This window comes from Harpia harpyja, chromosome 1 (assembly GCF_026419915.1).
Source record: "Harpia harpyja isolate bHarHar1 chromosome 1, bHarHar1 primary haplotype, whole genome shotgun sequence".
In the NCBI taxonomy this organism is placed as follows: domain Eukaryota; kingdom Metazoa; phylum Chordata; class Aves; order Accipitriformes; family Accipitridae; genus Harpia; species Harpia harpyja.
The window spans coordinates 13599180-13612035 of record NC_068940.1 but is presented as its reverse complement, the minus strand read 5'-3'; the positions used below and the strand labels follow the sequence as shown (position 1 = coordinate 13612035).

Here is a 12856-nt window from a genome sequence, read left to right as displayed (position 1 = left end):
CCAACCAGCATATCGCAGCAGGCAGCTCCAGCTCTGTGCATCAGATGACTGCCGAGCACGGCATATCGGGAGCCACTTCGCCCTCCTGGGGAGAGCTTCCCGAGGACCTTGCTGGTGCCTCTCCACACAAGACATGTGCCAGCTGCTCCAGAGCACAGGAACCCACTGAAGGTCAGTACTGAGCAGGAAATCACTTCTGGAAGACAGTAGAAGCTCCCCCCTCCATATCATCATGAAGCAAAAGCCTTTCAAAGCTGCATGTGTTTGTTCAGTGGAAAAGGATTAACTGCCTTTCGTTCTCCTAGATGGTGCAATGACCAGCAGCACCTGGGAGGAGAAAGCCCCAAGTTCATTTTTCATCTGCGTCCCTCCTTCGCAGCAAGCATCATCACCCACACAAAGCCTGTCTCTTCCTGCAGGTTCACTAGAAATTTCACTGAAACACCTTTTCCCACAAAACTACAGCAGCTGCAGGAAAACTTTTCAGTTTAACAAATCAACATCCAAAAGTGGTTTCTTTAGACAAGTCCCAAGAAGCTCCAGGCAAGAGGCTGTACTTGGAGGCCACAAGAAGCCAGCTCACTACAACACTGAGGAAAGCCTGAAGAGAAGCACCAGCGGCTCGGGCTCAGTGCTGTCCCTCCACAGAAGGCAAGGCTCATCCCCGGGCTCACTCTGCACCTTAGGGCAGACAGGTAGGAAAACAGGGCTAGGCTATTAAGAAGAGTGCGGTTTGAATGGTGAGGGCAACTCGACCTTGGCAGCTCTGCCTTTTGAAGACAGCACTTCGGTGCTCTTCCCACTCCCAAAGCATCCAGGACTGTTATTTACAATTTCCTTAGGCAGGCCATAAATCCAAGCACAACTAGCAAGCTCAACACAGTGTAAAAGGATCCCTGTGGCAGGCTAATTACCTTTGCAGGCTACGCAAGCCTATACAGTTTGCTTCTGCACAGTAGCTTTGAAAATTTTGGCTCATGACTGTGTCTAGCAGATCGAACTTTCCACTTTCTATTGTTCTGCTCAGGGCAGCCAGCTGGAATTCAGGGGCAACAAACCTCCAGGGGAAGAAATCAAGGCCATTAAGAGAAAGGGAAGAGGGGCTATGAAACAGAAGATGACTCCACAAAGGAGTGCTATGGCATGCTATGGACTCCAGCAGAAAGGGAAAGATAGTAAATCTAAATTGAGAGGAAGCCTAACAGATCATGAGTACTAAAATCAAAACCACCACCACAAACAAAAAAACCTGTTACTCCCATTCTCTTAAGACTTTAGGGATTAATCCTCTCCCACTACTCTATACCAAGATGACAACTTTTTTTTTTTTTTAAATGAAAGTATTTAATACAGAAAAATCCACTCCCCTCACCTCTCCAGCCAGAAGGTCAGAAGATTTACCAGAGGTGCAGGTGCTGCATCTTCCACATTTTCTTACTTCCACAGAAGTACACTGACGTTCAGGCTGCAGCTAATTTCACACAGATCTTTCCTAACACCTACCAACTCTATTCATGCATTGTCTATCCAGACAGCAGTGGTTATAGCAAACACTTGAATTGGGGAGGGGGGTGGGGGGGTGAAAATCAGACTCAAATCCTTGCTCTGGATCAAGCAGAGCATGAACTAACCAGGATCTCCCATTGCTGAATAAAAGCCTTGGCTGGCAAGCTATTGTCTCATCTAAGGTGACACATGCACTCTCTCGCTCTGGTCTCAAAATGTCCATAATGGAACTTTTACTTAGATGGCATTTCCCCATGAAAATCTTCAGTTGCAATGACTGTCTTAAAAAAAAGACCCAAACCACCAACCAAGAAAAAATAACATGCTGCACTGGGCTGTGAAAAATCCCAACAAGCCTAATTTCCAGCTGAATGTCATACTGGTAATGGCTGAAGCCCCCTCCCACAGGAACCACACACCTTAAAACACTTCCCAATAAAAGTGTGATGTCTTCAGTGGTAGTTTTGGTTTTTGGTGAAAAGTTCTCACTAGAGATTACATAACCAAAGGCAAGAGAAGAAAAAACAAAAACAAAACTATCTTGGGTACCACATCAGCTATAACAAAGAAGTGCAACTCTTGTATACTCTAGTCAGGCTTCTTTCCCCTTGGTGCAGACTGAAAACAAAACAAAAACTGTGGAACTTAATGCTACAAAACACTCCATGCAGAGTAAGGATATTGTGCTAAATCTTGATGGGTTAGACACCATCTACAATAAGAAGTAAATAAAAATTTATAAATTTCTGTACAGCAACTTCCAGGATATAGTTAGATAATACTTTTCCAGAGCCATAATAAAGAGGGAGAAATTTCGTGTTTTCCTCAGTTGGTGCGGTACTACCTGTTAATTACAAACAGCCAAGGAAGCAGAAGCAGACAGAGCTCTCTGGAGCATATCCAATGGACACAGATTAGGCTGGTGACATCACACATGTACTCTCTGAAAGCAAGACCTCTGAAAGGGGTTTTCAAGTGTTTTGCAAGTTTACCAGTCACCCCAGTATGAGCATGCAGATATTTCTTACAAGCTTTCCCTCAAGTTTCTCTCAGTTATCTTCCCCCACCACGAAACAGACAAAACAACAACAAAATATTGATGAAAGGACTTCGGGCTCTTCTTCTCACATATCTTTTCTGTACTTTACAATCCTGAGGCAGGGACACAGGATCTCTTGCTGCAAGTAACAGAGGAATTTCTGAAAAAGTGCCAGAATACATACTGCTACAGACACAGCAAAAGTGGGGAGTCTCCTACTGAGCTCAATAGTGCAAGGTGAAATCCACTCCCATTACACATTATGGCTACAACACAGATGACTTCTAGGTTTAAATAACAATAAGCAAACCCAAACCACCTTGTAACTCTTAAAACAAGCTCTCAAACGGCTTCACAGACTGCTCTGGTGCAACCTAAAGAGACAGCTGCAAAATCCCTACCTCCTTACTAAAACTCAGGCTAAAGCTTTTTCAGTCCATACAATTCTGGTTGGATCTGGTTGGATGAAAGCAGGAAGCCAGAGAACAGCGAACCATGTACTCAATATAAGACACATTTAGATGGGTGATGAAGGCATACTCACGCAGTGCGTACAGGGAGAGGACTATTCCAGCCAGGCAAAACCCCTCAAAAAACCTGAGTGTGCTGAACATGGTCACGTTCACTGAGAGTGCCACAGTCAGTCCAAATATCAAAATGAATATGACAGAGAAGAGCAGTACAGGCCGTCGACCAACCCTAAAAATAAGGAAGTATGGAGAAACAGTGTTAAAAGCCAGGATGGACATAACGCTAGATCGTTATAAGTGGCAAAGAGGGGAACAAGTCATGCAATCCCTTCCAAATATTGCCACCCATTTTTAATGCTTGTTCCAATCTCATTTTTTTCTGCTTACTGAAACCCAGATTCCTCAGCCAGCTTTACATTGACAAATTCATTTCAGACAGGATTAAGCAGAAACAGCACATTGTATTATGGCTTGATTTAACCATCATTTCCAAAACACCAAAGATGAACAAGAAAACATCTAGGAACTACTGTAAGGTCATAAACAAGTCCAATGGAGGTCAAAAGCAACTTCTCTGAGTTTTCTGTAGAAGCACGGGAGAATGTACGGTATTATATGTTATATGGCATGGTATATTATTATTTCTCTATAGTCTACAGCCACAGAGCTTACTGTGGAGGTCTTTTCCCAACAGACATGCGCTCTTCAGCCTGCAAGAGGAGCTGGCTCTAAAAACTACTTTTTTTGGCCTCATTCTTGAGGGCAAGCCTAACAAACACAGACCAAGCACCAAACAGGGCTTGTGTCACTTCACTGAGTCTTAGAGAGCCGATAGTAATGCTCACAGGAAAACCGTGAGCTCCAAGTCCCTCCACCTTGTATCCCCACAGCAGCTGCAGAGATGTGCAAAACTAGCCCAATTGGAAGGTGAGGAAGAAACCACTCCAAAAATTATCACTGGCAACAGGGGCATGAGAATTTGCAGTCCTCCTTTGCAGGCAGGCTTTACAGCTGCAACCTGTAGTTGCACATGTTGGTGCAGCACTGACAAGGAAGAAGAGTTACACTGCCACCAAATGTGGGGGCACTTGCTGCAGAGTTTGGCTTTTTCATGTCAAAGGAACATGAGATTTTTACATCTCTTACTCATATGCTTAGTGTTTATAATTCCCCTTTCCCCACCTCTTCCTGTGCAAGGAGAATATGAAGCACCAGAGCACACCGCTATTTTTAAGCAAGAATTGGATCATTATGTGGAGATTTCCAAAATTTTTCAACTTGTCAACTCCCACAAGTTTTCCAGTGGAACTGAGGATCCCTTTTAGTCAGCTCCATATGCCATTTCCACAAAGAATATATGAACTTGCTTTTTGTAGGCAGCTTTCACAGACCCATTCAAAGCAGTCTGTCAGCTGCAAGCCAGCCATCAGGTTGAATGTCAGCACAATAAAGAGCATTTAAATCTCACAACTAGTCCAGTTTCACATGCTGAAGTGTTTCTACTCAATTATTTCAGCAGATCGTTACCAGCAGCTATAAAGTATATTATATATAAGCATTTACAATTACAGCTTTGGATTTTGCTTTACTTAAAATGGAACAAGATCAATAAAATAAGGAGTGAAGGGCTGAAAAGGAGACATTGTTATAATTTTTTGTATTTTGGGCAACTGGAAGATTGCACCGGTATGTGTCATCATTCATGCTTTTTCAAAGTCACACCTAAGAAGGCAATGTCATGGCTCCTTGCATGAGGACAGGTTGACTTTTTTTTCAGCTGTAGCATCATGTGTTGGTGTATTGGCTTTGTGTGGCAAGGTTTTGGTAGCTTGGTAGGGGGGGTTACAGGGGTGGCTTCTGCAAGAAGCTGCTGGAAGCTTCCCCTCTGTCTGACAGAGCCAATACCAGCCGGCTCTAAGATGGACCCGCCCCCGGCCGAGGCCGAGCCCATCAGCGATGGTGGTAACGCCTCTGTGATAACATTTTTAAGAAGGAAAAAAAGTTGCTGGGACAGACAGAAACAGCAGCTGGAGAGAGGATTGAGAACATGTGAGAGAAACAAGTCTACAGACACCACGGTCAGTGAAGAAGGAGGAGGAGGAGATGCTCCAGGTGCTGGAGCAGAGATTCCCCTGCAGCCCGTGGGGAAGACCATGGTGAGGCAGGCTGTCCCCCTGCAGCCCACGGAGGTCCACGGTGGAGCAGATATCCACCTGCAGCCTGGGAAGGACCCCACGCTGGAGCAGGTGGGTTCCTGAAGGAGGCTGTGACCCCATGGGAAGCCCGTGCTGGAGCAGGCTCCTGGCAGGACCTGCGGATCTGTGGAGAGAGGAGCCCACGGAGCAGGTTTTCTGGCAGGACTTGTGACCCCGTGGGGGACCCACGCTGGAGCAGTGTGCTCCTGAAGGACTGCACACCGTGGAAGGGACCCAGGCTGGAGCAGTTCGTGAAGAACTGCAGCCTGTGGGAAGGACCTACATTGGAGAAGTTCGTGGAGGACTGTCTCCCGTGGGAGGGACCCCACGCTGGAGCAGGGGAAGAGTGTGAGGAGTCCTGCCCCTGAGGAGGATGAAGCAACAGAAATAATGTGTGATGAACTGACCGTAAACCCCATTCCTCATCCCCCTGCGCCGCTGGCAGGGGGGTAGGTAGAGAATCCGGGAGTGAAGTTGTGCCTGGGAAGAAGGGAGGGGTGGAGGGAAGGTGTTTTGAGATTTGGTTTTATTTCTCATTACCCTACTCTGGTTGATTGGTAATAAATTGAGTTAATTTTCCCCAAACTGAGTCTGTTTTGCCCGTGACGGTAATTGGTGAGTGATCTCTCCTCTCCTTATCTCAACCCACAAGCTCTTTGTTATATTTTCTCTCCCCTGTCCAGCTGAGGAGGGGGAGTGATAGAACAGCTTTGGTGGGCACCTGGTGCTGAGTCAGGGTCAACCCACCACAGGGGCACCTCAAAAATTTAACTTGTTGGCATTAACCATTCAATGTTTTTAAAACAGAATGTACCAATGTGCAAACTGAAGACAGCAAGGTCAAAGCAGACTGCTCTCAATCAGCATACAAACCCAGCCCACCAGAAGATGAGCTGCTGTTGTGCTGAGGGTGGGAACAAAACATTACTGCCTCGGTGATACGCAATGCACTGGGAACATGCTGGACACTGGGGCAGCTACTGCCATGTGTACTTCAGATTTTGTGTTTACGGAACACAAAGCACTTGGGCAGGAAGGGGAAGTGTCTCATACAAAACCCTGAATACAGAAAAAAAAAACCCCCTATGAACTTTGTGTTATCAGCGATCTGCGCAGACTTTTGCAGCCCTATTTTCGTAATTGCCAAGCTGTAATTCATACTAATTAGTATTTGTGGAAGTGTTTTGTAGATGAAAGGCATTATGCAAACACTCAGAATTAGGAACTTAATTCTCATCACAAGCCTGACCTGCCATTCCCTGATGTTGATTAAAAAAGACCTCATGCTTAACATACTTCAGTTCTCTTCTTCCCCTCCTCCCACCCTCTGTACTTGAGGTTATCCATCATTAGGACATAGAATTTCTTCTGCCATTGTACAAGTTATGCAAATGAATGATTGCTGCTAATGAAGAATCAGGAAATTCAAGACCCTCCTGGGCCTGTGAAAGCCAACTGAGGCCAGATAAGCCCTCTGGTGAGAGGCATCACCAGCACCTCCTCCCAGACACAAAACTAGTCTCCTTCTGCATCAAGGCATGCAGCACATTCCTCAAAAATCAAAGCTCCAGGGCAGCTATCAGCCATATATTTGGTGATCCAGCAGTGTTTTGACAGGATGGTGTCTTATAAAAGGCTTTTTTTATGCTCTATGTAGACAGAATTATCTGACTAACAGTACATGGAAAAGCTTGTGAGAAATTAAACCATACACAATCTCCCTGGTAAAACAGCCCCAGGATGCTATCTGCTGCCATCCAAACTATTCCAGAGGGAGCTTTCTGTGCCACAAAAGTCTCAGCCTACACTGCATACTATTATCCAGATCAAATGCTAAATGCTGCCTGCACAGGTAAATAACTGGGGATACAAGCAACCCCAGGCTTTTGAAGAGTCTGCAATCCACACAGTGTGATACGCAGATGCATCAAAAAGATATTCCTAATGTCGTCAGAGTTGCACCACAGGGGAAGTGTGAATGGTCTGAGGACAAGACCTGCTCTTCCCATGCTCCTATACACGTACCTTGCCACCATTAGAAGACTAAGCTTTGCTCTTGCAGTCAATCGAATTGCTCTTCCCATGCTGTTCTTTGCAGGTTTTTTTCTCAGTTTGGGGATTTGAATCAGCACAAAGGCTCCAAAAAGCACCAGAGCAGGCGCAGAGCAGGGGCAGTACTGGGCAATGAGAGGCAGAGACCTACTGTCTTGATGCTACATGAACACCAAGCCCATCTGCTCCAGAAGGAAGCCTTCCACAGAGACCTCAATAGCCTCTGTCCAGAGCAGGCTAAACTGCCAGCAGCACTCTGCCTGTTGAACAAGTGACTTATTCAGGTGTTGGACACAGTTGGTCTTCATACTGCCAAAGATGTTTACAGACCTTCTTCCTATAGATTTTCCACACAGAGCTATCCCAGCGTGCACACCTACTGTATTTTGAACACAGACTGCTCAGTTTACTCAGCAAACAACCTTAATACACTCTACGCCTTTGCCACATACAACTTTAAAAGCCGCCTTTCAAAAAGGAAAACCAAAGCCCCAAATCCTAATGGTACAAAAACCCCCAAAGTATCTTTCAATTATCTAAACTGAAGAGTGATATATATGAAAACAGATTTTGAAAGTTTGTACTGTTTGGTCTCCCCTCCTCTTGCTTGGGACCGACATCCTATTTTTCTTCTTTTTCCCTTTTTACAGGTACAATCCCCTTTGTATCCATCTCTCCACACAACCCCCTGCCTTAGTGGAAACTCAAGTTGTGATTAAATAGCAAAGTAAATCCCATTTAGGTCATCTTTCACCAGCCCCAAATGCTACTGCTAAATGACAAAGACTATCCAGTGCAGGTCCCCTGCTGGGTCCGTTACATCAGATGGCAAGGATGGGGACCAAATTGGAGCATGAGGACCAGCTTTGGTGGCAGCAAACTACGTCCTTTCTGGTCACCCAGGGAAGGGCAAGGGGGTCCCCTGTTTCCTCCAGCCACCAAGTTACCCTTTTGCTCCGTTGCACCACAGCTGGAAACCAGATTCTCCTTAAGCTCTCCTAAACTGACTAGACAAAAAAGAGGAAAAAATACCTCATTTTTATATCAGGGTAATTTTATGCTGCATTAGCTCAGCTAAGCAGCTTGCAGAGGGGTCCAACAAGCACATGTGGCAGCACAAAGTACACGCTGGGGACAGCAATGGATGGAAGAACAGGATGCTCCTTTGGTGGCAGAGAGCTATTAAATCTGCTTACTGCAATTCTCTCTCAAAGCCAGTGCCTTAGGCAACAAGTTGTTCACTTATTTGTGACTTATTTGTCAATTACAGCAGCATTTTCCTAACTTGGGAATAAGTCTGTTTTCTCCACACTGATTCCTTTTTAGGAAAGCCGAGCAAGATCCTTCATTCATTTCCCCACTATACTTTCTACATATTGTTAGAGCTCTGTTTTACTTTGGTATTTTAATCAAAGCCAACTGTATTTTATCATACATGTTCCCTGCTTCACATGATTCCTCACTTGCCTAAAAACTTTTAGTGACTATTCAAGAATTAAGATGCAATTTTGCTATGAATGCTTGAGCCAAATTACTGCACAGCTACAGGGGGCCTCTTCTCTCCCAACTGACTGGTGAGTTGCTGAGGCTTTGTAAGATTTCCCTAATAGGCAACTCTTCTTCTTCCTTTCCTGTTTTAATGAATGGCAAAAGAGTTAACTTGGGGCCATTTAAAGCACCAACATTGGCAACTGTGCTGGAAGCCACTGAAATGACTGGGACAGCATCACAGAGCTATTGTTTCAGATGCTGCAAGTTTCCACTGAAATCACTTGAGTCATGCCTTTAATTTCCCCCTCCCCCCCTTCACACTACAAGACCCTTTCTTTAAATAAAAGCTGAAATCTCAGCATAACTGGGGTATCCAATAATGTTTTCACTACTGCAATTTAACAAATTGCACTCTATGCTTTTAAACTCAATACCCCAATATTAACAGCACATCAGTCAGCAATTCTTTAACACTACATCGAAATGTTTGCTTAACAAGAACTTTAAAAATAGAACAATGGAAAGGTTAGCAAAAAACAGCCTTCTACTCATGGAAAGACACTGTGTAAGCACAAGGTTGACATTACATTAGTCTTGTATTCAGACAAATCAATGCCGCTTCCAATTCCTTTTAGCCCTATCTCTTGGTTAAATAAAGAAAACCCTAAACTGAAGGCTTCACTTATATAATTAGAAAAGACTTAATTCTGTACTAGTGTTACAGCTATAATCAATTGTGTTAGCAGGAAATAACTAAGCCAACTATCAAATAGTTTATGTTATTTACCTTGATATAAATTACTCAGTTCAAGCAATTAACACACAGTTTTAAACTGTTTATTCATCATGCTTCTTTCAGAACCTGCAAAACCATTATGCAAAGGTTCTTCATGAATATAAAGTAGAAGACAATCGAAACAATATTTAATATTGTTATTTATTTCTAGTTACGTTGCATTAAAAGATTTTTCACTTACCAGTCAGCTATACATCCTGTTATTAAGTGGCCGAAGATTAATCCTACCAGTAGGGAGAATTTAGCAATGTGGACTTTCCAGGCAGAATCACAAACAAGATCCCACTGGAAGAAAAAAAAAAAAAAAAAAAAAAAGAAATAAACTGAAATAAATTAGTTTCTCAGATGTGTTTAAACATACTAATGTTGGCATAGAGCTTCTTCCAAATTTCAGTCCTAGCATGAGTGCATGGAAATGGCAGAGGAAAGCTTTCCCCCTCAAGTCATACTCCAGACCCCAATAAGCAAATTAACGACTCATTTACTTCAGTGAGTTTTATCAGACCCTTAATTATGAAGTGACAATATCCAACACTTAGGTGTCCCCCTCTCCAGGCCACACGAGTTTAGACTAAGGGCCGTATCTCCATCAGACATTGGCGGTACTGGTGTAGCTGAAGCGTCTCACCATAGCAGCCCCAGACACCTACTACCAGAGCCCCGTGAAGCCCTCCGGCAGCAAGCCCAAAAATTTAAGAGCAGGTTCTCCAACTGACCTCCTCAGGGCCGCTTGGAAACATGGGGAAAAGCAGCTGCTTTGCCACAGACCCCTGATGGCCGTTAGCTCCAGGCTCCCACGGACAAAGCGCCAAGACACTTTTGCTTTCAGAAAAGCATCCCGATTCCCCAGGTGGTGGAAGGGGACGAAGGCTAACTAATGGCACGACTCACCAGGACAGGTCCTGGCACGGAGCCGAACAGGGCAGCCGGAGATCCCAGCACAGCCGCATGACTCCTTGGGACAGCAGCCCCCCGCAGCGACATTTCACAGCTCAAAGATCAGACAGGGGCTGAACCTCCACACTAAAGCTATCCCTGATACTGAAATTACCCTTTCTGTCCAAAGGAAGAGAAAAAGGACCATTTCAGGTGCCCCGCCATTAGGGTACTGCCTCATTCCCGTGAGAAAGATGGGAACAACAAGGCTTCTGGTGGGGCTTCCCTAAACACCAAGACATTTTCCTCTGAGGCATTAGACTGAGGCTCAGGAGAATGGGGCTGTATTCCTGGCTTTAGACCAATATCATCATTGCCCTCAGACACGTAACTTAATCTCTCTTATGTGTAAAGTGTGGATAGTACTATTATACCCTTGAATAAATGTAGGAAGATACATTTGTTTGTGAAGTGTTCAAATATTGATGGTAATGGGAGCCATACAAATTTCATTAAAAATAAGTACAGCTAACTTTGGAGAGTCAGGTACTCCAGAATTGAAACTTTGCAGAATGGCTGTTTGTGTGTAATGTAATAATAGCAGCAGCCCTCCTGACACCAGTACCTGAAGTTTCATGGCCAAAAATGCAAAGTAAAAGTATGCCATTTATTTTTAAAAGTCAGATGCAACTCCAAAAGAAAGCTTCCCTCAAAAGAGTTCAGTTAGGTGGGCTGCACTTTTAAGCATTTCCATTACATACAGCCCTTCCACAAATACAGCTAGCTCCGACTCAGCCCTCTGGTTCAACATCACAGGACACGTCCTCCCCACAACACACCACCTCACCAAGAAGTATAGCACTTTTGTGGCCAAAAAAACCATGCCAGGTTTCAGGCTCGGGCTTTTTGTTTTAGTTAAACGTATTGTTGAGTTCCTCACTGCACGCACTTGTAGAAGTTGGAACATACATGTCTGATCCTCCAACCTACAGACTGAAGGCACTAAGGAAGCAAAAGCAAGTAGTATGAGCAAGTATTTTTTCCACCAAATAGCTATGAATTATTTGCAGCAAACAGCTCAGCAAGGCAGTGAGAATTGCTCTCCAAAGATGTTGACTTTTTAGAACTATTTAGCAAGTGGGGGAAATGCAGTTCCTAATATTTGCAAATATAGAACCAATCTCCAGTTAGCAAAGAAAAATATCTGCCCAGACAAGCTACAAACAAAACAAAATTTGGGAGATACATCTGAGCTCCAGGCAGGCTTTCAAATGCTCTGGGTTTATTTTCACAATCCAGAACATGTATATGCTGCTTAAGACTTATAAATCATTTTTGTTTGTAGAGAACAAATTAAGGTTATTAAAAATAGTCATATTTATACAAGAACACTTTTTTAAAGGCAATCTCTAAAAGTTGTTAATTTTTAATTTTATTGCTGTCAGAGGAACAGTTATGTCATCCAAGTGCAAAAAGAAAAAGCAGATATCCTGGTGCCTTTTCATTTTCACATTTCACTATTGCTAGTCAAAGACAGCCAGCCCTTGCATAAGCCCCAGGCAGAGAATGTGCAGTACCAGATTACACGTAGGTAAAGGTTCATGGCTGGAAGAGCCAAAATCTCACGAAGGGCTGTTGTGAAATTTCAGGCCAGGACCACAGATGTCAAACCACTTTGGCACACTGGTACACAGAGTAAGAGTTTAAAAGCAGAAGAAAAGTCAGTCAGCACATCCTTCAGTGTTGCTTAAAATGCACCCACCCCTTTTGATAACTTATCTGCAAGTCATCGTTTGCTTGTTTGTTTTTAAGGCTATTGCCCAAGTCCCCAGCTGTTCTGAAAATAAAAACACATATTTCCTTGTAAACCCTGCATCTGGCCCTTTCCTGTCCTCAGTTAAGCACTCGCTCTGCAGGCCAGTGTAAATCAGAGCTGATCACCCAAGCCCACAAGGACAGCCTAACGTGGGTGCTGACAGACACAGGCAGCCCCTGACCTTCCCTAAATCCCTCACTCTGCAAAACACTCCGAACTCGTAAATAGGGAAATGGTGAAATATTTCAACGGTTGCTTTAGCACAAACTTCCAGAGAATCTGCCACAACCCCAAATTACTCGCTCAATACTAGGAGCTCAGGCAGACCCCAGTTTCTCTGCTGGCAGCTGTCAAAACCAGAGAGAGGTCACCATGAAGCAGTTACCCAAAACAAATTTGGCAGGACAGTGGTGGGTGCCACCAGGGCATCCAACTCACAAAGAGGCAGAAGAATAAGGAGAGGGCACAAAAGAAAAACAGATGCTGCAGTCAAAAGCAGCCTTAGGTAAAGATGACATTAATAGGACAAAATACATATTTAATAGCTAGCATATCATCCCCACCCATCTTAACACAGCAGCAGAGCAAACCAGCGAGGCTTCGTCATGTGGAAAG

At 44.2% G+C, this 12856-nt stretch overlaps 1 protein-coding gene across 3 annotated transcripts in view; it reads right to left on the bottom strand.

Moving 5' to 3' along the window:
• SLC22A23 (solute carrier family 22 member 23) overlaps window positions 1-12856 on the bottom strand; it is a 119839-nt gene that overhangs the window by 91343 nt on the left and 15640 nt on the right. For all 3 annotated transcript variants that reach the window (XM_052780096.1, XM_052780107.1, XM_052780116.1), the window contains exons 2-3: window positions 9731-9834; window positions 3090-3244 (exon numbers count right to left, since the gene is read on the bottom strand). In XM_052780096.1, coding sequence (XP_052636056.1) covers window positions 3090-3244; window positions 9731-9834 — 259 coding nt within the window. The remainder of the gene's footprint in view (window positions 1-3089; window positions 3245-9730; window positions 9835-12856) is intronic.